Source organism: Furipterus horrens, unplaced genomic scaffold (genome assembly GCF_987537825.1).
Source record: "Furipterus horrens unplaced genomic scaffold, mFurHor1.1.pri manual_scaffold_8, whole genome shotgun sequence".
Classification (NCBI taxonomy): domain Eukaryota; kingdom Metazoa; phylum Chordata; class Mammalia; order Chiroptera; family Furipteridae; genus Furipterus; species Furipterus horrens.
The window spans coordinates 41542673-41569253 of NW_028327178.1; the positions used below are offsets into that span (position 1 = coordinate 41542673).

The following is a 26581-nucleotide window of genomic DNA, read 5'->3' on the forward strand; positions in this document are numbered from 1 at the left end:
CCTCTATCTGTAAAACTTTCACAGTTTACTTTTCTCATATTTCTTTTAAATACATTTTCCTTTCTGTTAGTCTATATGCAATAAGAGCAAAAGTGCATTCAAGTCCCTGATCTAGTGATATTTTTACATTTGTGGCACCCATTACCATAAATACATATTTAGCAATATCTCACAATACCTTATTTAAATGCTGGGACTTATTTTTTTTCATGCCATTCTAAGATTAAAAATTTCCCCTTGGATTGGATAGTATAATTTCAATTATAGACTGTCTCAAAAAAAAAATCAATGCACACTTATAAAAGATTAACTCACTGTCTAGTTACCTTCATTATTCTAAACTGAGCTTTTCAGAAAATGATTAAGAGTGTAAAAGTTCTACTTTCCAGTTCCATGAGTTTGAGTATTAACATAGTGCATTATACTTTCAAATCCCACTGCTATTGGCTAAACTTTAATCAAGTTTTAGGTGTTGTTTATATTCCTTTTTGCTTCTAAAAACCTTGCTCATTTCCATGCAATGATATATTAAAACTGCATATTAACTTCAACTTAGAAAAAACTTTTGAGAATAATGAATGCAAGAAAAATTTTAAAATGGAATGGAATTGTTTGGTCCCATGAAGTTCCTTGATTTTAGATTTCATTATGGTGTAACTGTTCATACCTCCCAAGTTTTGTATATAATGATAATTTTCTCTTAACAATTCTGAGTTTGGGGAATAAAAGGAAGGAAGTGACTTATGAACAGTAGCCTTGTTGCTCTTCATTGTCATGCTATCGCTCACACTGTCACTGATATCTCAGCTATACATTTTTTGGACCCTGAAGTAAGTTGGAAAATTTATCATTGGTACTTTAGAGTTTAACGCTTGGAACAAAAAAAGAAGTGGTTTTGTGCAAGTATATCTGGAATTCCAGTTTACCATTAAAAACATGCAGAGTGAAGAAGAGTTTCTTCTTCTGATTCCAGTACGTAAGTGAGGAAGTCTACATGAGTTCTTTACATTTTGGCAGTCTGTGCATATAAAATATTAGGTTATTGGATTATAAATTTTCTCCTGGCTGGTACTGTGGCTCTGTAGCAGTGAAGTAGTCTTCCAAGAAGGACTGGATATATTCAAATGTTGGTCTTTCATCAGGTTCCTTCTTCCAACAAAGATTCATCAATTCATGTAGGGATTCTGGGCAGCCCTGAGGACAAGGCATCCTATATCCTCGTTCCACCTGTTCCAGCACTTCACGGTTTACCATACCTAACACACAAGATTCAAACATTAAAAAACAAGCCAAACACCACTAGCATACAATGAACCCATTGTGGTAATCATTTCATAATATATGTAGATCAAACTATCACGCTGCATGCATTGAATTTATACAGCGATGTATGTCATCATTTTTCAATAAAACTAGGAGAAAAAAAAAAGAACAGAACAAATCCTCTAGTTACAAACTGATTCGAAGTATTGTACGTTTACTTAGTGAAATGATTATTTTAACAAAGAAATAAAATTTCAATGTGAAAGTATATCAAGAAAAGCTTAGAAAATGCTAGACTACTTTCAGAATATCTGATTTTTTCATTCCACTTAAAACCTTACTTTCAACACTGAGGCCTTCAAAAGCCAATCCCAATTGGTTAATGAAAATTTAGGGTGCTACTTTGAGGTTCTGATACTAACAGTTACTAATTACCAAACTTGGACTAATGAGGAACAGTGCTAAGATAGTTCTGAAAGAACTTTCAGACAGGAATTCAGAAGAAAAGAGTTCTAGTCCTGGTTTTGTCAAATATACTTACTGTGACTTTATAGCAAGTCACTTACCTGAAACACTTTCCTTATCTAATATCACCTGTTTGACCTTCTTCAAGTTACTACAAAGATCCTTTCTTACATTCCTTTGTAACCTCCCTACCCTCATTTATAGGTCACCCTACGTTATCACAACTTTTAAGAGAGGGCCTGGGAGAGGGGGGTTGTGGTTGTGGGAAAGGTGACCCAGGATATTTAAGATATGTTTATTATCTGAGAGAACAGTAGAGATAAATGGCCCTTTTGGAAAATGCCCTAAGGAAGAAAGCTTAGGTGAATGTGGGCAGACCTCCTGTGCTTGACCGATCAATCTGCTGTCCATCCAATGCCAAAACAGAGGAAGGCAGAGAAGCAGAGAGAGAGACAAAGAGGGGATAAAAGGCCTTCCCTCTTACATTTCCAATCCTAATAAATTCCAGTTAAAGCCGCTAATGGGATAACTGAGAGCTAATAAAATGCAAGCTTACCTGGATATGGCACTCTGCCCTTTGTTACCAGTTCTGTCTGTAGAATTCCAAATGACCATACATCAGATTTTATTGTAAATCGACCATAAAGTGCAGCCTCAGGAGCTGTCCATTTGATTGGAAATTTTGCACCTAAAACAGTATTGACAATTTTGCTTAAGTAAATTGTTTTAAAAAATCTATTTGTATAAATAAGGCATAAGGTGGGCTAGTTTTCTGCCAATATTCTTACTGTATGTGTTAGTGTTAAATTCTTCCAAAGTACAAGATACATGGAAACATTTTTTAATACTTAAAATTGGTATAAAAATAAATCATATTTCTTCCTGATAAGATATTCAATGACATAAAAGGAGTATTGGTGGTGGGTACAGAATAATACCATTCTAGAAAACAGAGGTAAAAAGTCCAATAAGAAACAATCAAAAACGTGTATTATAGGACCTGTAACTTTTAGGTAAGTCTATCACCTAGTAGAGCTATACCTAACCATTGGTTGAAGAGGGCATGTTCTGTTGGGTTCTAATATCTATTGGTTTTTAACCATAATCTTTTTTTCATTTTATGTTATCTCTCTGGAAACTTCATTGTACTACCATTTTAAAAAGCCTATATTAATTTACTCAAATACTTATTATATGCTTTTTATGCACAGGACATTACAATAATTGTTACGGGAAAGAAAAACATATAATTTGTACAGCTTATACACTTACAGTGGCGACATTAGGAGTCTTACATACTTCAGGTTATTTCTATATGTACATATATAGGGTTGTAAAACAGTTCTTTAGATGTCAAACAGAAGATCAATTTTCACTAGCATAATCACAAAAGGTTTAATTAGAAAGGGGGCAACTAAGTTAAGCTTTAAAGAATGATTAGAATTTTAATAGGCAAAGAGTATAGAGGAATAGGAAGGTACTCTAGCTGGAGGGACCTACACAGAGGTATGGAGGTTGAAAAGAAAGCATTGTGCTGACGGCAGTTTCTCAACCTGGCACTACTGGCATTTTGGGACGGATAATTCTTTGGTGGGGCCTAGCTTCTACTCTGTAGGATGTTTAGGAGTATGTCAGTAGCAGCCTCCCAGTTGTTACAACCCAAAACTGTCTCAAGATAGTGACACTGCCAAATGTTCCCTAGGAGCAAAAATCATTGCTGGTTGAGAACCTATGGTTTAAGGCGACAGTTCCCTATAGTTTGTGTATCAGTGCAGTCACTGACAAAAGGGTCACACAGTCTGATGAAAAAAAGAGGACTGTATATCAATTCACAAAGCTAAAATTGTTAATTTATAGTATGTCCCTTATTCTGAGATTATGGTGAGTGACAAGGCATCTTTTACTGTAGGTATAAAGCATCACTGAAGGTTTCATGCAGGATGGACAACCTCTGTGGTTATGGGTACTGTACCTTACTTAATCTCTGCTGGACTTACACCCTGCAAGGCCCTGATCTCAAGCCGTCGCCTCTGTGAAGTCTTTCCTATTCTCTCTGCTTTCCCCAAGTGTTTTCCATACTCTTTTGACATTAAATTACAGAATATTTGCTTTATAGTTATTTATATATAGGTCTACCTTGCTCATTAAAATGTAAGCTCTAATAGTTATTGAGCATCTGCTATGTGAGATGATGCCAGGCACTATACATCTATCACTTCATTAAAGCTTCACAACAATCTTGAAATGTAAACATTACCACCTAATCGTTATAAGTGAGGAGACTGAGGTTCAGTCAAAAAGGTCGGATAACTTGTTTGAAATATCTGGGCTAGTGAGAGATGGAACTGTAATTAAAAAACCCATACTCTTTCCATACGTATATATTATATGTGTGTTCATTAAAATCTCTACTGAATGAAGAGTTTATAGAGGCAGATGCCAAACAGAAGAATCAGCCTATGTTAATTTTCACAAGCTTCCTTCCCTCACTCTTTAGTGTCAATTTTCTATTTTTTATTTACTGTAAATCTGGCATAGAAATGGTTTCCAAAGCCTTTATAAAATTATATGTTATTTAATATATTAGCTTCAAATATACCTCTTCTAGTTCTTGGTGTAGTAAAATCTGGGTGGGTCTGAAGTTGTTACAAAAGGAATTTTAAAAATTTGTTGCCGTGCCAAAAGAAGTATAAAAAGAAGTATAAAGAGAGTGTAAACGGAGCTATATTTACAATGCAAAGAATACCAAGTCAAGTTCTTCCTCAGAGAAATAACTACCAGAGAGCCATGGTATCATGTATTATATATAATTTTACAATTAAAATCAATGTTTCTTTGATGCTTCTGAGAGAATCTAGAGCTATTCTTATTCTGTAAAACCCTGTATATTCAAAAGAATGTTAACTAAGAAAATCTGTTGAACATTAGGTTACAAGCATTTATTGAAAAATAATTTTAGCCTGCCTGGCAGCCTTCCCCCGCGACTGCCTGAACATTGTGATGCTTGATGGCAGCTGGTTCAGAAGCGATTGCAGGGCTGGGAAAAAGCTGCATTACCAAGACATTATTTTAGTTAAACATGGGAACATGGTGGCTGGCAGAAGTTTGCCATCCCAAAAATGTTCCCCCAAATATTCAGAAAATGAAGCGCGAGGCTGAAGAACTCCATGTTTTCCTTTGGGTCTAAAAATTATTATTGGATGCCTCAGGCTCGAGTGTTCCTATACATGGAAGGGAAGCCAGGGCAGCTGCTACCAGGGGGTCAGAGGGAAAAAAATTTTTTTTAAATAGTAATTTTAGGAAACTTGACTTGGTGTGGTGAACACACAGTACAATATACAGATGATGTATTATAGAATTGTATCCCTGATACCTATAATTTTATTAACCAATATCAACCCTAATCAATTCAATTAAAAATATAATAATTTTACCTTGTCTTGCCGTATATTCATTGTCTTCAATTAACCTTGCTAAACCAAAATCTGCTATTTTGCACACAAGATTTTCTCCTACAAGAATATTAGCAGCTCGAAGATCTCGGTGAATATAGTTCATTCTTTCAATATATGCCATACCATCAGCAATCTTTGGGGAAAAAAAAAGACATATGATATAAAGGGAAGGGGGGATAAAGCAAGTTTGGTTAATGTTAAGCCAGATCACTGAAAAATTACATATCTTGAAAGGAGATGTTGGTAATAGGGCCTAACCTAGCAGATAATAGGAAAAATAGAAAACACTATAATTGAGGAAGAGTGTAGGGAAGGTGAGTGAGAGGGAGGGGGAAGAAGAGGAGGAAGAGGGCAGAAGGACAGGAGAGAAGAAAGACAGAGAGGAGAAACAACAGGCTATGTGACCCACAAAGCCTAAAACATTTATCTGGCCTTTTACAAAAACAGTTTGCCAACCTCTCCTATAGTGTGTATGAGCCTTGAACTCAGGAATGCGGACTAGGCTTGGCACATGCTAAAGTCTTACACATGCAGTTTCTTAGTATAAAGTTTCTCTAAATTTCATCATATACTTTAGATTTGCAAAAGTACTATTTCCTTTGAAATAGCAATCATTCACTATCTTAAAATTTATCTGTTAACATATAAATACATATATATTTTATGTTTGTGGATGCATTATGTTTCTGAAAGGCCATATGATTCAGGACAGAAGTGTAGTGGTAGTTACATACCTGGTTCTAATATTAATGTTACCTGAATTTTAGATACCTCTGGTCTTCAGATACTACATTATCTATAACAAGGAGATCACAGACTGGATTATCTCTGTTTCTCCCAACTTGAAAATTCTATGATTTCATTATATAAACAATAGTAGTCAACTGAAATTATTTTACATTTTTAATGCACACTTTCAATTCAAATTGATGATATATGTATATACAAGTACCTGAGCAGCCATATCAACCAACTGTGGGAGCTTCAAATATTTTCCATCTCCCTCCTTCAGGAAATCTAATAAGCTCCCTGTAAGAGAGAGCAAAACATTCATGGAAAATAAGCAAACAAATCACATCATGATACAAAACTTCAGCTTTTCATTTTTTAATATTTTTTTGTAGCTTTGGAATTTCTGAATAACTATCTTTAAAATTCTAAAAGAGTCCCTAAACTGAAATTTTATGAACTTCTCTTGATAGCTTTGATCAAGATCAACAGCTCCAATTTTGATTCAAAAAGTAGTATTAGATACTTATATATTTTGAAGTCAATCAGAATCAAGAACTCAGACAACTGTAAATATCTTGGATTGCTTAAAACTAAATCCAGGTGACTGAGCTGACGGTGTTAGTCTAGCTAACGCCACTCAATTTTAGATTTCATGGAATAGCAAAGCACTATGAATACAGCAGAAAGAAAGGCTAGAAAGTAAAAGTATAGCTGCTACTCTTCTATTACTGGTTACAAATTTATCATGTACCTCACTTAAATCAGGAGAAATATGAGATAAACCCAAATTAAGACACATTTTATAAAACAATGATACCATTATCTTAAAAAATAACAATGTTATGAAAGACAAGAAAGGTCGAAGAACTGCTTCAGTTTCAAGGAGACCAAAGAAAAATTACAACTAAAATTCCTGACTATAGAGTAGATACTGGATCAGGAAAAAATTGCTATAATTAGGCACATCATTGGGATGACTAGTGAAATCTGAAAATGAACTGGTATTAGATAACAGAATTGTATCCATGCTATGGTTTCCGAATTTGGTCATTATACTGTGGCTATGTAAGATGGTATTCTTGTCTGTAGGGAACAAATACTGACATATTTAGATGTAAAGGGAACTTAATGTCTGCAATGTACCCTTAAATGGTTCAGAAGAAAGCCCTTATATTTTATATATTGATAATATAGCTAGTTAACAATTGACAAATCTGGCTGAAATATATACAGGAATTCTTTTTATTATTTTTGGAATTTTTCTGTAAATTTGAAAGTATTTCAAAATGAAAGTAAAATAAAACAAGGCAAAGAAAGTCCTCATTTATAAAGAATCAAAGACAGTGTATTTCTTCTGGTCTGTCGACTTACTGCAAGGGGAACATGTTACTGTGTTTGTCCATTTATCTGCCCATTCAAATATTTACTGAGGGTCTATATATGTCAAGCACTGTAAAAGGGTATAGAGTATATAGAGATAAGTCATGTTCCCTGCCCTTGAAAAGATTTGATCTAGTATGAAAGTATAGTATATACATCTATAAATATATGCAAACAAATAAATACTGTACAGTAGGCATTATAAAAGTTACTGTAAATACTATAGTGGAAACACAATGGATATAGTTTATTCTACGTACAAGTCAGAAAAGGTTTCACAAACAAGATACATCTTAAAGGAAGAATGGGAGTAAAGAGGGAATTCCAAGATGGAATAACAAATACAAAGTCTGTAATGCATAAAACAGCAAAGTTCAGGAAACTGAAAACAGTCCTACTTATGCAAGAACAGAGGGCCCAAAGATGAGGAATCGAAAACGGAAAGCAATACATGAACAAATTTTATTCTTTTTATATGAAATTTTATGCTGAGACCCAATAAGGCCAAATTTATGTTGAAAAAGCAGTTAACTCCAATAACAATATAAAGAATGAAATTGGACCAAAGAGCATAAAAGGAGTAAGTTTAAATTTCCTGCAATAGTCTAGCAAAGAGAGACTATTACGTTAAAATCTAACAATGAGGGTGAAAATGGCAAGAAGGGGAAAATTATCAGAGATTTAATAAACGGGATCAACAGCAGTCAATGGACTGTTTATGTACATAAGGGGGTGGGAAAGTGAAGATTGTGTTTCTAACAAGTTTCCAGGTGCTATTAATGCTGTGCCATTCAATGCACTACAGACTTGCATATGTGCAAAAGAAGGCCAAGTACAAGGACAGTCCCTGCAGCATTGTTTATACCAGTGACAAACTAAAAGCAGCCTTATTTAATGTTCACTGGGAAAGGAATGAATAAACAATGGTATATTCATATAGAATCTTATACAACAATTACAAGTATAGGAATTGGATTTTCCCTTATCCACGTGAATAAATCTCAAGAACATATGTTGAATAAAAATAAAGCTAGTTAGATTTATGTAAGTTAAAAACATTAAAAAACTGTTAGTAGGTAAATATATTATTGAAAGTACTGAGTTGGCCAAAAAGTTTTTTTCCCCATAAAATGACTTTAGTAGGGCTTAGTTGCCTTTACTTCATTCTGAACAATTTTGTTAAGACTGTACAGTGACAGCTGTCATATCAGCGTGCATTTAAAAAATAACATCAAAATTGGTGAATTTTTTTGCCCTGGCTGGCGTGGCTCAGTGGATTGAGTACCGGCCTGGGAATCAAAGCGTTGGTTCAATTCCCAGTCAGGGCATGTGCCTGGGCTGCAGGCCAGGTCCCCAGTTGGGGGTGCACAAAAGGCAACCACACATTGATGTTTCTCTCCCTTTCTTTCTCCCTCCTTCCCCTCTCTAAAAATAAATTAATTAAATTTTAAAAAAATTGGTGAATTTTTGTGTAGCCATTTTAATATTAAAGATGGAAGAAAATACACAACAATTTTCAGCATATTATGCTTTATTATTTTAAGAAAGATAAAAATGCAGTTGGAATGTAAAAAAAGATTTGTGCAGTTTATGGAGAAGGTGCTGTGACTGATCGAATACATCGAAAGTAGTTTGTGAAGTTTCATGCTGGACATTTCTCACTGGACGATGCTTCATAGTCAGGCAGACCAGTTGAAGTTAATAGTGATCAAATTGAGACATTAATGGAAGACAATCAACATTATACTACACAGGAAACAGCCCACATACTCAAAATATCCAAATTAATAAAAGTTTTTGGTGAAAATGAAAAATTTGTATTTTATTTTATGGAAAAAAACCACATGGACTTTTTGGCCCACCCAATATATCAACATGAAAAACACTGATGGGAAAGGTAAGTACCAACTTTAAAAAGGAGGTTATGTCTGAAGGGAAGTGGGTCCAAAAGAGCTAAAAAGAAGGGCTAAAAGGAGAATGGGTCTCAAGGAGGGGTAAAAACAAGAATTCAATTAGATCATGAATGTGCTTTTTCCTTAGTAGAAAGATCTGAAGCAAATATGAAAAAATGTAAATATTCCTTAAATATGGATGGTAGGACATGGACATGGGTGTTATAGTATTCTTTCTATATTTGAAACACTAAATAATTTTTAAAAAAACTGTGAAAACTGTTGACATTAAACTAGAACAGCTTTAAAAAGAGCAAATGTTGGTGAGGAAGTGGAGACTGGGAGTATTGTCTGTTCTATAAAAAATCTTGGCTGTGAAGGGAAGCAAAAAAGTAGAGCAGTAGGTGAAAAGTAGATGCTGGGGACAACGGAGGGTTTTCTTTTTTAATGTAAGTAAAGCTCAAGAAGCATCAAGGATGCAGTAAAGGAACTGTCCTTAAACAGAGGAAGGGGTACTTCTTTTTCCTAACCTGCAGGACAAACTGATGTCATATAAATACACGACAATGAAGAGTATGTAGAAAGAAGCAGAAAATGCAGTTCTTTGATCAATACAACACTAAGTAGAACATTATTCAGTGTAACAATAGATACATGCTAAAATAGAGCAAAAGCTACAGAACAGAAATCCAGGATTGGAAATTGTATCATTTTGACAATTCCTCTCTGAGCTTTACTGGATCACAAAAAAATCCACCCCTCTTCAGATGTTTCTTATATCCATTTATCATAGAACATTTTAGAGCTTATCAGTAGTCCTTAACTATTTTTGGTTCGTAAGTTACTTGAGAATTTGATGAAAAGTATGAACTCTATTTCCAGAAAACAGATATAAGTATGCAAAAATTAATAACACATAACCTCAGAGGAAGTTTGTGTACCCTCTGAAACTCATTCAGGATCCTGGCAATGAGTCAATAAATAATAATGAAATCAACTCAAAGTAAGCCTTAAGCTTGTCCCATATAACCCTCTAAGCCTTATTCCCAACTAGTTTCTTCTACTACTTGTCTTTCCACTAGCCATGGTTCTGTTTCCCACCTCCTCAGTCCTCTTAGCTCTTCTCTTTACACATCCATATCCATCATAACCTTAAAGGGCAGTTCAAGACTTGTCTTCTCTACTATTTTTTCTCGATTTATTCCAGCATATGTGACCTCTTCCTTAATTTCTATTATACTTAATGAAATTTATTATGCTTTGGCCCGTAGCTTTGTTTGTTTATAGAACTGTTATTTACTTTTATACTAAAAATTAACTCTTCAGAAGTTTAGATCTTTGTCCTTCAAATTTAATCTAGTTATTTGGGTATTTTTATTTCTTTGATACCTTATAATAAAAAAGTGTTGTATATATATGAAGCATTCAACACATTTTGGTTGTTAGTAATTTCTACAGTAGTATGACTACAAAGATTTCAGAGGATATAATGATCACCACACATTGAAATATTAGTGAAAGGCTTCTAACACCTGACTTAAGTACAACCCAAAGAAAGTATTGTTGATGGACTGATCAAGAGAGAGGGAACCAAACTCCACGCGAAGAAAATAACATGAACAAACTCATGGAAACAAGAAGCAACAAGAAGACGCATCTGGCCAGGAAAATGGATTTATGTGGAAGCACTTGAGGCAATGAGTTTGAATGGATTATAGAGGGCCATCTGCTAAGCACCTGAATAACTAGAAGGGACATTTATGATCTTACATCCTAAATCTAACATCTAGAAATAATCCTAACCCAGCAACCCGATAAAACAGACTTCTTCCATACTTCCTCCAATAAAATGATTCGTGAAATCAATATACAAAGCTAATGGGCCATTAACTTTACCTCCATTATATTCTTATGCTATCAATATTTTGATTTAAATGCCCTCTTTGTTGTCTTTTCTTCCTTCCCTTTCTAGTTTATCTAATGCACTCTGAAATGGGGTATTTGGCAGTGGTTTGTAGGGCAGTTTCCTTCCAAAAAGTGCCATGTGTTTTCGGGTTTTAGGTATGTTTTGCCTATGTCAGTTCCTTTAAACTTCTGGTTCCTCTGTCCCTATTAGGGAGAACATTTCCTATAGCAAATGTGTAGCTTGTAGTTGACCTGATCAACCACTAGATGGAACAACGTTTGTTGGACAAGATGGACTACTAGAGAAGGAAGACATGATCAGTGTTAACTATAGATGAGTGACTCATTAAAAGTAAAATAATGTAGGTAAAATTTAAAAGGGTAAAAAGTGAGCCTACTGAAATATTTTATGACTGATTCCTCTTCTAAAGTACATCAGCAAAGGGGAAAAAGAGGGAAGGGCAACAACTTTGTCTTCTCTTTATCCTGGCTCTAACCAACTCTGTAACTAAAGATCTCACTTTGGAGTCTGGGGTTTGGGAAAAGACATTTCAGTTGACAGTAATGAAAAAAAAAATTTCTAGGAGTCCTGAGTATAAAGATTATTTTATTAAATAAAATAAAGTTAATTTAACTTTACCTTTCTTTGCTTTAGTACCAAAGATATAAGTATCTTTCTGATTGCATTATTATAATTCAATTTTACAAATACTTTCTCTTTCACTTTCTAGCTACTCTACTCCATTTCCTTTAGTCTAATGGAATAAAGAACTATTTACTTTCTAAATAAATTCAGCTTGCTTATTTTCCTTTTAAACTTTGTACTAGCCTTTGGAATAACTGGAGCTAATCACCAACTATTCTATTAAACAAAATGTTAAATTTTTCTCTTTTCAAATATATACATAGAAATCTTAAATTAAGAAACACTACACAATAGAAATCTGTATGCTAAAGAACTTATTAAAATGGACACCATAAGAGCTACTAATTTACACATACCTTTTGACATAAATTCAGTGACAATGTAAATTGGCTCTTCAGAAACAACAGCATAGAGTGGAACAAGTTTATCATGTCTTAATTTTTTCATTATCTGAGCCTCTTGAAGAAAAGCTTCTGGCATCATTGTACCTGGTTTTAGTGTTTTGATTGCCACTTTTGTGGTTCCATTCCACGTTCCTAGAGAAACAATACTTTTACTATTTTAATCTATATTTTTAAAAATTCACACCAAATTTCAATGAGCAGCAGTTACCTCAAATATTTCAACATATCTTATAGTTTGTGGCATTTTGATCTATGGCTAAAAAATGGCACACACACACAAAAAAATATCAGGCCTCTTACCCATCCATACTTCACCAAAACATCCTTGTCCTAATTTAACTTCTAGTCGCAAAGATTCTCGAGGGATTTCCCAAGCATCTTTTGCTAGACCTTGAGTCTGGGGTTTCACAGTTGGACATACAGTTGTTAACTTATGGCATAAACCATCAGCATGTTCTAGATAAATGAATAAACTATACTGTAAAAAGAATTACTTACAAAAAATTAAGGTACATGTAGTGTATCAATATTTTAAAAAGTTTAAATTATATTAAATAAAAACATTCTATCAAGTTTTTTTATAAAAGCAAACATGAAAAGGGAGTTGAATGTAAGAAGCAAAACACATAAGAAATGAAACATTTTGTTAATAACATTTAGAAGTTATTACTTACTGAATACTTATGTCCCAGCTATTGCACTACTATAGCACTTTACAGGTATCTCATATAAATGAATCTTGGAAAATTAAATTTTCTCAAGGTCACCTAGTTACTAAGTGATGAAGATGGGATTCAAACCTTAGGTCTGGCTGCCTCCAAAGTTCTGCTTTTGACTACTCTGCTTCATTTGTTTCCAACAAGAATGGTATCATTAATTGTCATGTCTAATAACCACTAATATAAAAGGCACATCAAAATCAAGGAAAAACTTCTTTTAGGGAACTAATTTTTAAATAAAGGAGACACAAAAACAGGAAATCCCAAATTCATAATGGCTTGACTTGTGAATCCTGCTTATACAATCTTTCTTATTGTAAGTAAGACATGTTCCCTCCCATTCTCAACAAGTAACCAACCATGCAAATCACTGCTAACAAGTGGAATTACAACTGATGCCACTGCTTGGCAACATGTTTAATCAATGTTAATACTGGAGGCTGACTGGATATTCAGTTTGCAGCTAACGTCACTGAATAAATTGCCATGGAAACTTCCCTTCCCCTAGCATTCATCAACTAAAGACTTTCAGATGCATTTAAGTATCAAATTGGCAATATAAATTTTTGAGACAGAGACTCTAATATTAAATACCTTTCAAAGGCCTTGAAAAACTGAAGAATGTCCATAGTTGCTATCGGTTAATTTTCCATGAAATAAAAAAAGCATCTTCATTGGATTTATCTTAATAAATAAATCTCACTGCATTTATACTTTCAGGAAGTCTTATGTAATCCAGCCCATGAAGAGGAAGGTACACCAAAGGACATCTGATATAACTTTTAAATGTTTAGCTTTACCTTCTTAATAAATGTCCCTAAGTAAATATTTGTTTTGCCTTTTTCTTTACTGTCACAATCTATCTTTGTATTTTAGCTGTCGTGAAATGGAACTCCAATGTAAACACTATACAAGTAAGATATAAAGACTCAAATGATGATAATCTGGTTTTAGCACATCATCCAAAAACTCTACTTATGTAATAAGTATTACCTGTTTCTCATTTTAAAACTAGACCTTCAGGGACATAAAGACATGGATTCTGCCCTCATAAAATACAACATGAAGAAATTTTCACCTCTGAAATATTCACATACCTGTGTAGTGTTTTACCAATTTCTGTAGAGTATCAAATTGCGCTCTAGTTGTGATATAGTATCCACCATTGTCAAGTTTCCTAATTTTGTAGTGTTTCACATTGTCACCCCTTACTTCATCCCAATCACGAATAGAGAGGGAATAAGCACCTATTTGGGGGGAGAGGCAGGGAGAAATGAAACCTTTTACTACTGTATCTTTCTCAAAATACTGCCTAAGAAGATTTTTATATTTATATTTAACATTATAAAATTCATACCTTTAGTAGTTTCACTCTCTCTTACTAAGAAAATACCTCGTTGATTCCCAGGATTCAGAAGCAATCTTTCAGCATCTTTTCTTCCCATTTTGCCAAAATACCATCTGGAAAAAAAATAGTGTTCTGAGTTAGAAAGGTGTAGGGTATAAGAAAAATTATACATAAGTATTAATAAGAATGAAGTGGATAGGGAGGATGACATAAAAACAGCTATAGAACACAGCTTAAAATATAGTAAAACACAATAAAAGACCTTTATTAAATAGGGCTGTTACACAAATATAACTCTCAGAATATAATCTGTCATAGTATTTCTATGTATTGACTGTTCAACATGTCTCTTACACTCCACATGGCAGTCACAGGAGCAGTAAAATGGAGAAGGAAAAACAACAGTAACAGAGCCTTTCAATCAGTGACATATGGAAATACTAAGACTATAGTAGAAAGAATAAAAGTGTTTCTCTGGCAAAAGCGTGATCATCTGTATTCAGTAAAATGCAAGTAAACCATATCCAAATTAGGAACTCTAAATTAGTGTAGGCTTGATTTAATGCAGTTTTGTGAATAAAAATGATAAGTCTCTGCCATGGAAGATCTCAGAATAGTGGAGAAAGAGACAAAAGAACAAAAGAAGCAGAACAAGTGCCAAAGCAGAATGGAGTTACGGAGACAAATGACATATTATAAATAAAAACAAACACTGATAAAATACCTACTATATACAAGGCACTGTGTTAAGTGTTGTGATATAAAACTGAAGTATCATTTACGGACCCCAGGTAAACTTAGTCTGACCTAAAAGTAATGTCAGTGAAGGTGAACTTTTTAAAAGTTGCAAGAATAGTAGACAGTATTCCCATATACCCTCCACCAGGTTTCCAAACTCAACATTTTGCTTTGTTATATTCTCTCTTTGTGTGTGTGTGCATGTTTTCCTGAACTGAGTGAGAGTAAGTTGCAAACATGCTGAATCATTACCCTTAAATCCTTCAGTGTGTACTTCCTAAAAGACAAGGATACTCACCTACATAGGAGCAAGCACTTAAGTCAACAAATTAACACTGAGATAATACTACCAACTGAGAGTAAATTTTTGAAGTGAGAAAGTGCTCAGAATACAAAAAGAAGGTTAATATAATTTTTAAGTGAAAAGATAAAGGCATAACAATACAGTATTATTGATGTGGACTCATTTATGAGCCTACTGTAAGCAAATATAATGGCATTAATTATTAATTTTCAAGTAACATCCTCTATTAATATGATACATTAGCTATATTGACTGATGTGTAATTGTGTGTGTAAAGTTGTGGCTAAGTAGAATGTGCATTAAGACATTTTAAAATCAAAACAATTAAAAAAATATGAAGTAACACCATACTCTTCTGCCTGAATGGAATCTGCAGGGGCTACATAATTGCTAGGGATATAGCCATTCTTTCCTGTAGCGATTGATCTTGCTTCCCACCAGTCTCCTTCCCTGCAACATATAAAACAACAGTTACCACAAGGCAGACCACTGCTCAAGACAGATCTACTGCAGTGTTGTCTTGTATCTGAAGTAGACAAGAGATAGTGGTTCCACTTTTTATTTATGCATTCATTTGACCAAGAATCAACTCAAAGAATAATATTTAAAAATAGGTTATATGATTTAAGGGAATAAAGCTAGGCAAAAGCACAACCGCATTTCTGCTCCAAACAAAAACAAAAAACTTACAATTTAATTAAAAGATCACCTTTTTACATAACTCTTTCAACCTAAGACAATAAGCTATACTGAGAAGAACAACTTGGGAGGTAAACCTTTCAAATTACTCAGTTTAAAAAGCTTTACTGAGATATAATTTTCATACCATAAAATTCCCCCATTTAAAATGTAAAATATAGATTTTAGTACGTTCACAGAGTTGTACAACTACACCACAATCAATTTTAGAACATTTTCATTACCTTTAAAAGAAACCCTATACCCATTGAATCACTCCCCATCACCCTCCTCTCCCATCCTCAACAATGCCAACCAATAATCTGCTTTCTGTTTCTATGGATATATTTATTGTGGGCATTTCATATAAATGCAGTCATTCAATATGTAGATCTTTTAGACTGGATTCTTTCACGTAGCATAATTTTTTCGAAGTTCATCTATGTTATAGCATGTATCATTCTTTTTTCTTTCTTTTTAACAGTGCATAAATTATAATCATTCTTTTTATTCACTTTAGGAAGAAAATCAGGATGTGTTAGAACTTTAGCCAAAATTATCAATGAGCAATAACAATAAAAAATTTAATTCTTAGGATATACACAAAAATGCCATCTATAAATATTCAAATAAGACTAAAGGAAATTCAGAACACAAAAACTATATGTAATTTGTAATGCATACACCTTGACTTTTCCAAGAATAATGTGAAAGGAGCGAATATTATCAGTCTCTAATGAGGAAGATACATAGGAGGTCTGTCCAGTAAGTACCCAGCCGTAACATACAAAAAATAAGACATTTATTGAAGAAGATACAATAAACACTGCACACAAGATTAGGACACCTCAGTCCCCTTCAAAGTAGGAACCTTGAGACCTCATACAGTTCTCCCAGTATTCCTTCCATTGTTCAAAATACTCTGCAAAATCCTTTGTTGGAATCACCATCAACTGCTCAGTCGTATTTTACCAAATCTCAACAATGGTCTGAAATCACTTCCCTTTCAAAGGTGATTTTAGTTTTATGAAAAGTCAAAAGTCACAGGGAGACAAATCTGGGCTTTAGAGGGGCTGAGTCACCTGGGTGATGTGATGTTTTGCAGAAAAACTGCATGAAATGTGATGCAAGAGCAGATGCTTTATCGTGATGCTGCCAACACCAGTTGCCCACAGCTGTGGCTGTTTACATTGTATTGCAGCTCTCAACTGATGAAGAACATTGAGGTAGTACTCCTTATTAATTGTTTGGCCTGGAGGGGCATACTCATGATAGACAACACCTTCCCAGTCAAAGAGCACAGTTACATGGTTTTGATCTTGCTGCGACTTTGCCATGCTTTCTTCAGACATGGAGAACCAGGTAACTTCCACTGGGATGACTGGGCCTTTGTCTCTATATCATACTCATAGCCATAGACCTACAATTTATCTCCGGTTATGACTTTCTTAAAGAAATCCAGTTCGTTGTTAGTGATTTGAATCAAGTCATTAGCAACCGCAGCATGCCGTTCCTTCTGCTCATCTTCCCCAGATGAGCCTCTAGTTCTCGCACTGTCTGTTACCAATCTTTGTTGACTGCAGCCTGTACATGTTCAACATTCTCAGGTGTTCTCTTGTTGCAGTCCTTCTAGAACACAGACCATTTTCAACAGATTCTCAACCACCTTTGAAGAGTTTGTGCCACACTTTTATATGAGCTGCACTCATTGCATCATCTCTGAAAACCTTCTGAATCATCCGAATAGTTTCCATGGAGAAATGTTCAACCTTAAGACAAAATTTGATGCAGATTCATTGCTCTACTTGCTCATTTTGACTGTGACAGCCACACAGTACACATGATCACTCAGCAGCATCTACCACCCTCACTGACTAGTACAGTGAAGTTGTCATTGTTCATGCATGCGCACTCCAGTCCACTCTCCTTGGCTTCCAGGTTATATTGATGTCATGCAAAACATTCTAGTTATATTAACCCTTTCAGTACCAATGTCGCTGTGACTGACACTGAAAAATTTTCACAATGCCAGCGTTGCTCCCAGCGACTTTTTTCAATGGCTATAAATGTAAATAACAATGAAATAATTCGTATTTTACATTTTGTTCTCTTTTTTTGTACCTCAGGTTATATACTGATTTCACTTTTTCTCATGTCGATCCAAATTTCAAATTTTTTTAAAAGTATATTTTGTTGATCATGTTGTTATAGTAGTTCCAATTTTTTTCCCCTTTGCTCCCCTCTGCCCAATACTCCCCTTCCCTCCAGCAATCGCACCCCCCTTAGTTCACGTCCATAGGTCGTACATATAAGTTCTTTGGCTTCACTCTTTCCTATATTATTAACTTCCCCCTTTCTATTTTGTACCAGCCAATTATGCTTCTTATTCCCTGCACCATTCCCCCATTTCTCCCCCTCTCCCCTCCCAGCTGATAACCCTCCCAATGATCCCCATACCTATGATTCCATTCCTATTCTGGTTTGCTTAGTTTGATTTTGTTTTTAATTTTAATATTTAGAAGTTGATAGTTGTGTTTGTTGTTATTTTAGTGTTCATAGTTTTGATCTTTTTCTTAAGTCCCTTTGACATTTCATATAATAATGGCTTGGTGATGATGAACTCCTTTAGCTTCACCTTGTCTGGGAAGCACTTCATCTGCCCTTCCATTCTAAATGATAGCTTTGCTGGATAATCTTGGTTGTAGGTTGCTTTTCAACACATTGAATACTGCTTGCCAGTCCCTCCCTGACTGCAAAGTGTCCTCTGAGATATCAGCTGGTAGTGCTATAGGCATCCCCCTGTAGGCAACTCTTCACCTCTCTCTTGCTGCCCCCAGGACTCTGTCTATATCTTTAACCTTTGGCATCTCAGTCGTGATGCATCCTAGTGTGCTCCCCTCTGGGTCCAGCTCACCCGGGACCCTCCGTGCTTCCTGGACCTGTATGTCTACCTCCTTCGCAAAATTTGGGAAGTTTTCCTCGATTTTTTCAATTCTTGCTTCCTCATTCTGCACAGGCTGTTTTTTTCTTCATTATGTTCCAAATCAATGATTTGAACCCTGGTTTCCTTCCCTTCACTGGTTTTGTGTGGATTTTCCGTTTCACTTAGCATAGCCTTCACTTCTTCTCTTATGCATTTGCCGTACTGAAGCATATCTGTCAAACCTGTGAGCATCTTTATCACCAGTGTTCTGAATTCTGCATCTGTTAGGTTGGCTATCTCCTCATCTGTTAGGTTGGCTATCTTCTCCCACTGGAACCTTGATCAGTTCCCCCTTTTGGGCCATACTTCTTTGTCTCCTCATTCTGACAGGCTCGGGTGTTTGTTTGCCTCTGCATCCCAGGTGGAGCTGTCACTCCTGTTACGTTGTAAGGGGCGGAGCCTTAGGGATTCGTCAGGACAGGGAGACCTGTTTCACCATGTTGTGGTGCTGTATGTTGGGGAGGGGTCCAAAAGGGAACAATGCCGCCTGCCCAGCACTCTCCTACTTCCGTGCCAGACTGGTGCCCCTTTAGCTGCTGCCCTGGCCATCGTTCCCAGAGTGGGTGGGTCTGCAGATGTTCTAGGACCATGGGGGCCCTTTAAACAAGCAGACTCTGCTGAGACCGGCAGTTTCTGCCTCCACCCCAACCCCTACTGGTCTGCACAGTCAGAAACAATGAGGCTTGATTTTCCCCAGTGCTGGGACCGTGGGCTGCGCGATTCGGTGAGGAGCTGGGAATGCTCCCCAGGTGTCCCTCTCAACTTTTTAAAACGTATGACTGCACTTTCTGTTGGCCTGCTGCTGCTGCCGCCACCACACCATGTCCTCTCCGCCCCGGCTTAGCCCCTCTTACCTGTCTGGATGAGTATTTCTTCTTTATATCTTTGTTTGCTGGACTTCCATGCAGTTTGATTTTCTGGAACTTCTGGTTGTTTCTAGTTTTGAGGTAATTGTATTCCTTCTTAGTTGTGGAGGGAGACGCAGCGTGTCTGTCTACGCCTCCATCTTGGCCTGAAGTCCCAAACTTTGAATTTTTATGCTTGTTCGAGTACTGACATATTAATTCTGTTATAATTGTACTTACATTTTAGATGGTCCTTTTAATTTAATTATCTTTGCAATAATCGTCGAAACTCTATACAGTGTGCATGATAAGGAAGCTTTTGCTAATGGACATTTTCATTGCTTCACAGTATAGCATTAGTATTTTTTCTGGTGTCTCAGCAGAGCAGGTTTATTGCTCTCGCGATGGAAACGCAGAGAGTCCTTGACACATTTGACCACCTCATATGGAGAGATAGGAACCTGAATATGGATATGATATAGAGTGGGAGACCTTATACCATCTTACAATGAGTCAAGTTTTTCCGATGAGGGGACATTGTTTACTGAGGAAATGCAAAGTGCTACATCTTAGGTCCATTTCACCAGTGACGGAATCACGGAGCGTCCTTGAAACATCTGACCCCCTCATCTGGAGAGAGAAGGACCTGATATCCTCTGACAATGAGTCAGCCTTTCCTAATGAGGGGAACATTGTTTACTGTGGAAATGCAAAGTACTGCATTGGCTCTCAAGGTATCCCTCTAGTAGGCTGTAAACACAATGGAGGTTAGTCTCTCTCTGTGTTGGAGCAGATTTGGATGTCACCACTGCCCGATGGTGTTTGCGGTAAACACCCACTTTCTTCTGCTTTGAATAAAAAGTATCAAGAGTTGGTATCCTCTGGGTGAAGCGATATTCTTATCATACTAGAGTGGATCATTCTGTTGTGCTGCAAGAGCAAGACTACTTTCAAGAGTCATAGATGAAGAAAAGGATTTAGTTGAACTTTAGCCAGGGAGTGATCTTATACGATTCTTACGACCAGTATTCATTCATTTTGTGCCCGGGCTTTTATATATTGGAAAGACATTTATAGAAAAACTGAAAATGAGTGCCCTAATGAAGACAAAGGAAACTGTGTGAAGAAGTTTCTAAATTGATCAGCGATGAATCGAGTGACAGCGATTTTGTGATAAGTGATCTTGAAAGCAGTGCATCTGAAGATGAAGTGAAGATGAAACTGAACCATCTTCTTCTGAAAGTGATGCTAGTGAAAGCTGTTGGGTTGAGAGGGATGCAGATGGGCAGGACAAAACACAACTGCAACATAAGTTTGCAGAGTTTCCAGGTTTGAAGCATGCCCCACTGACTGATTCTAAGCCAAGTGCTTATTTTCATCTCTTCTTTACTGAAGTGCTGCTAAAGCTGATGGTCACCAAAACCAACAGATATGCACAACACTACCTTAAGTCACACAAAAATTTGTCCCCTAAATCTAGAGTAAGCTCTTGGAAACCAACAACAGTTGCAGAAATAAAAGCGTTTATAGCTTGTATACTGAACATGGGCACAATTACTAAACCAAGCATGTACAACTAATGGTCGAAAAATAAATCTTTGTCAACTCCTGGGTTCCAGCACATGTTCTCTCATAACCAATTTCAGTTATTGCTGAGGTTTTTTCATCTTGTAGACAATTCCAAAATGCTCACTCCTGATGACGCATCTTATGACCCATGTGCTAAATTTCAGCCAATAGTTGATCATGCCAATCGTATGTTTTGGCATTACTATACTCCCCACTAACAACTGAGCACTGATGAGAGTTTGGTTGGTACCAAAAGTCACAAAAGATTACTGCAGTAGTTGCCAAATAAACACCATCATTGCTGGGGAGTAAAATTTTGGACAATGTGTGATGCAGTCTCAAATTACTGTCTTGTATTCTATGCTTACCTTGGAGCAAAAAGTAATACAGGTAAAGATGATGTGAAAAAACATGATTTGGCCTATACTGTAGTAACTAAATTGCTTACAATAGGAAATTATACAAATAAAGGTTATCACATCTTTGGCAACAATTTTTTTAGTTCGATTCCCCTCACTAGGCACCTCTACTCAGCAGGCACATACATTGCAGGAACACTTCATAGCAATTGAAAATTTCTCCCTCACCAGATTCTACAAAAGTTCAATGTGGGAGAGTTAAGGTTTTTCAGAAATGCCTTCATGTTACTGTGTGGGTTTAGGGAAAAGAAATCTCAAAGAAGGCAGGTATTGCTCCTTAGCTCTTATTCAGGTCCAACAGTATCGAACATAGCATCAAAAAGAAATATGACACTAATTTCCAAGCCAGATATCATATTTGGAATACAGCCAATACATGGGAGACATAGACACGTCTGATATGATGCTTTATGTATATTTGGATGAGAGAAGAACTCTAGAGTATGGGAAGAAGATTGTGTTCAATAATTATCAAGAATGCTGCTTAATGTATACATTCTTTATAAGGAAAAATTTTTAGGAGGGAACAAACCAATGTCTCAATTGAATCTCAACACCTTCACAATAGAAGAGCTTGCCAGAAAACGGCATGAGGTTAGAGACACAGTTAACCAATCCAGCAATGAAGAAAATCAAACAGCTCCCTCTCACATATATGGTGTAAAGATGCTTCCAGAAAGAAAGCTAAGATTGTGTAAGGAATGCTCAACACAAAAGAAAAATCAGGTCAAGAACAGTATGCATGAGATGTGACAAATGGCTGCACCCAAGATGCGTCAATAGCTACAAATGTTAATATAAAAACATTTTACTATTATTGTATTGTTTTTGCATTTCATTTTTATTTATAAACTGTTTTTCACTGTTGACATCTATTGATATATGTCTCTAGTGTGAATGCTGTTTGTGTTCATTTTTTTTGTATGTTATGAAGTTGTTTTTTTCAAAAATTTATGCAATATTTGGCATATTTCTTGCTTGTTATTCATGCTGCTATGTGTTTTTCCAAATTATAATCATAGGTTTTACATTATGCAATATATTATACTTCGAAAGCCATACTGAAGGAAAGATGTTTTCTAAAATAATTGTTATAATAAAATAATTTTAATGCAATAAATTTTTTGTTCAATTGCATCAAAGAACACTGCTTACAAGAGTGTATTTACTTATGTCGTGAAATTTTCAGCAAATTATTATGAATAATAATGTTTTTACAGACATTTTTCAAAAACTCTGCATTTCTCAGCAAAATAGCCTGGCATTTCTCACATGAATTTTAGCAATTACACATGGCACTCAAAGGGTTAACAATGGTTGGACTTTTTTCAGACAGACCTCATATATGGGTTCCACTACTAAAGATTAAATGCATGTTCTGCTTTACCAGAGAGAAGTACTAAAAATGTTTTATCTAAATTGAAATATTATAAATGTTTGATGTGCATTTGCTTCCTAGTAAATGAAACGGAAAATCCTTTGGTTAATTCAAATATGTATAAATTCATATACTTGGTTTATAGTTTCCTAGTATATATTAAGTATTGTACTTTCAAATATATAAACTGAAAACTTTGCATTTGATCCAGTGAATCATTCATTGATGCATTCAAGCATTTATTGAGTAACTTTTAAGTGACAGACTATGATAGGGTATGCTAAAAACAGGAGTAAAACATAGTCCTAAGGGGGGTAGGGGGAGGTAGAAGAGGGTAAAGAAGGGATAAATGGTGACAGATGAAGAGACCTGACAAGGGGTAGTGAACACAATACAATATACAGATGATGTATTATATAACTGTACACACTAATTTTATTAGCCAATGTCACCCCAATAAATTCAATAAAAAAGTTAAAACAAAACAAAACCAAACAAAAAGACAATAGTCCTTACCCTCAAGAAACTCACAATCTAGAGTAAAAATTTTCAACCTCAGCACTAATGACACTGTGGGCTAGATAACTCTTTGCTGTGGGGGCACATCCTGTGCATTGCAAGATGTTGAGCAATATCCCTGACCTCTACTCACTAGATGACAGTAGCAGCAACCTGACTATAACTACCAAAAATATCTCCTGACATTGTCAAATGTCCCCTGGGTGATTATGTCCCAGGTTGAGAACCACTGGTCTAAAAGAATGATAAGCAAGTGATAAATTATAATTCAAAATTTCAATGGCAGCTATGATTGAGGTTTGCATAGGATGCTATGTGAACATGTAAGAAAGACACTTAATCCAGCAAAAGGTAGGAACTTGGCCAGGCAGGAAAGAATGCCAAAATAGGCTTCCTTGAGAAAGAACATAGAGAGACACATTTTGAATGATGAGTTGGGATGGCTAGCTAAAGGAAAAAAATGGAGAAACAGAAGTTACATTTCAGAAAAAAGAAATTTATATGTGAAGGCATGGAGAAGGTGAGAAACCACAGTCATCGTCGTCGGCAGCCGTCCGTCTCGAGAGACGATGGTGTAGCTTCTCAAGAGTCTATCTGCACCGCCGAGGATGGCTGTGCAGTCCGACTCGGGAGTGACATGGTATCTGTCTCCTCCCGTGTTGAATCGACATCTTGCGATGACGCTGAAGCTACAGAGCCTGGGCAGGGTGATATGGAGGGTCTGCTGTTGCCCATGCAGCAGACCCCCCCTCTCTTCGCAGCTGAAGGGTCCAAGGGAAAGACGGAGTCGATACAGCTTGGCTTCAGGTGCGCCGCAGGAGTTGCCGGTGTTGACTACAACGTCAAACCGCCTTAGGGACTCCAGCTCCGGATTTTCTGTCGGGGTTTACTCCCTTAGCCTTTCCCCTGAAGAGGTATGCCGCAAGGCAGCGGAGGTTTTTTGGAGTCAGAGTTTTCCTTCTCTGATGTACCCGGACTGGAAGAAACCACAGTATATTCAGAAAATTGCAAGTAATCTAACATGGTTAGGCAATGGAGTGGAAGAAGAAGCTCAATGAATAATGCCTATTATTAGTTATTTTTCTTTTATCTTGATGGCAACTGGTAGCTATTGAAAGATTTTAAAGCAGGGAGACATGAACATAATTTATGTTCTGGAATAGTAACTGGTAGCAAATGGGAATAAGAATGGAAGGAAACTTGACTGGAAGCAAAAAGACCATAAATAAGCAATTATGGAATCGATTTTCAGTAACTATCATTGGATTTTCTACAGTATGCCAATAAATGCTGAAAATCTAAGAGTCATATAAGGTAAAAGCAACTTAATTTAGTTAGTTTGGGATTACAATGGTTTCTTACCTAGCCTCTTTTTCTTTATTTCCTTTTTTAATTTTTTTTATTATTTTAAAAATATTTTATTTATTTTTAGAGAGAAGGGAAGGGAAGGAGAAAGAGAGGAAGAGAAATATCAACATGTGGTTGCCTCTCACACACCCACAACCAGGGACTTAGCCCGCAACCTAGACATGTCCCCCGAATGGGAATTGAACAGGCGATCCTTTGGTTTGCAGATTGGCACTCAATCCACTGAGCCACACCAGCCAGGGCTTTCCTTCTTTTTTTAAAAAAGAGAAACAGGACTTCCGGCCAAGATGGAGGCTTAGACGGACACGCTAGGTCTCCCTCTACAACTAGAGAGGAATACAACTACTTCAAAACAAAGGATAACTAGAAATTCCAGAAAATAAAACTACACGGAAGCCCAACATATTAAGTTATAAACCAGCGGTGCCATTTGGGCAGGTAAGAGTTAAAGAGGGCAGTGCTGTTTGCGGTCGCACCTGGGACAGGGCGGGGCGGCGAGGAATCCCGGCTGCGGTCAAGCCCCTGGCGGTGCGCGACCCCAGCGCTGGGGAGAGCAGCGGCCGCATAGCCTTGAACAGTGAGGCCCAGGGGGGCGGGAGGACAGATCCCGGTCTCCTAGCTGAATAACTGTGTGAATCCATCTTGGACCCCCGCCCCCAAAGAAAGCAACACAGGGCTGTGAAATAGGTCGCGGACAGACGCCAGTCGCTGAATTGTGACGCGTACACAGACACTGCCCCCTACAGCCGGCCCAAGAAAACAAAACGCATCTGTCAAAATGAGGCAGACAACTATAGAAATCCCAGTGGCACAGCTCACCAGGCAACAGATAGAGAACCTGACAGATGAACAGATAAGAAACCTGTCAGAGGCTCAGTTCTGGGCCATTGTTATCAGGTGGCTTACAGAATTCACAAAAGAGCAGGAAAAAGATAAGAAAGAAGCGAAAAACATTCATAACGAAAGGAACAAAACCACATACGAGACAGATGGTGAGGAAAAAAAATCCAGAGTTCATTTCAACAAACTGGAATATGGAGAAGGAACAAGCAGTCAACCAATGCAGAGAGAGGAAATGGGAAGCAACAATGAGAGGATCAGAAACCTCTGGGACAGCTATAAAAGGCCCAACATAAGAATCATTGGTTTGCCAGAGAGTGAGGAAGATGAACTAGAACTTGAAAAATTGAGTGAAAATATAATAAAGGAGAACTTCCCAGACTTGGGGAAGGGAATAGACTTGCAGGTCCAGGAAGCAAGGAGAGTTCCCAAGAGACTGGACCCAGGGAGAACCACTCCAAGACACATTATAATCAAAATGTCAAAAATTAAAGATAAAGAGAGAATCTTAAAAGCAGCAAGAGAGAAGAAAAGAATTATGTACAAAGGGGTCCCAATTAGACTATCAGCTGACTTCTCAAGAGAGACCCTACAGGCAAGAAGGGACTGGCAAGAAATATTCAAAGTAATGAAAATCCAAAACCTACAACCACGAATACTCTATCCAGCGAAACTGTCATTCAGAATAGAAGGACAGAGAAAGTGTTTCCAGGACAAAATAAAACTGAAAG

At 36.5% G+C, this 26581-nt stretch overlaps 1 protein-coding gene across 1 annotated transcript in view; it reads right to left on the minus strand.

Moving 5' to 3' along the window:
- Positions 1 to 695: 695 nt before the first annotated feature.
- YES1 (YES proto-oncogene 1, Src family tyrosine kinase) overlaps positions 696 to 26581 on the minus strand; it is a 76833-nt gene continuing 50947 nt past the window's right edge. Inside the window, exons 4-12 of the mRNA XM_090285761.1 lie at positions 15603 to 15701; positions 14219 to 14322; positions 13959 to 14108; positions 12443 to 12598; positions 12095 to 12274; positions 6136 to 6212; positions 5163 to 5316; positions 2285 to 2416; positions 696 to 1256 (exon numbers count right to left, since the gene is read on the minus strand). Of these exons, the coding sequence (XP_090141887.1) occupies positions 1048 to 1256; positions 2285 to 2416; positions 5163 to 5316; positions 6136 to 6212; positions 12095 to 12274; positions 12443 to 12598; positions 13959 to 14108; positions 14219 to 14322; positions 15603 to 15701 (1261 nt within the window). The 3' untranslated portion in view covers positions 696 to 1047. The remainder of the gene's footprint in view (positions 1257 to 2284; positions 2417 to 5162; positions 5317 to 6135; positions 6213 to 12094; positions 12275 to 12442; positions 12599 to 13958; positions 14109 to 14218; positions 14323 to 15602; positions 15702 to 26581) is intronic.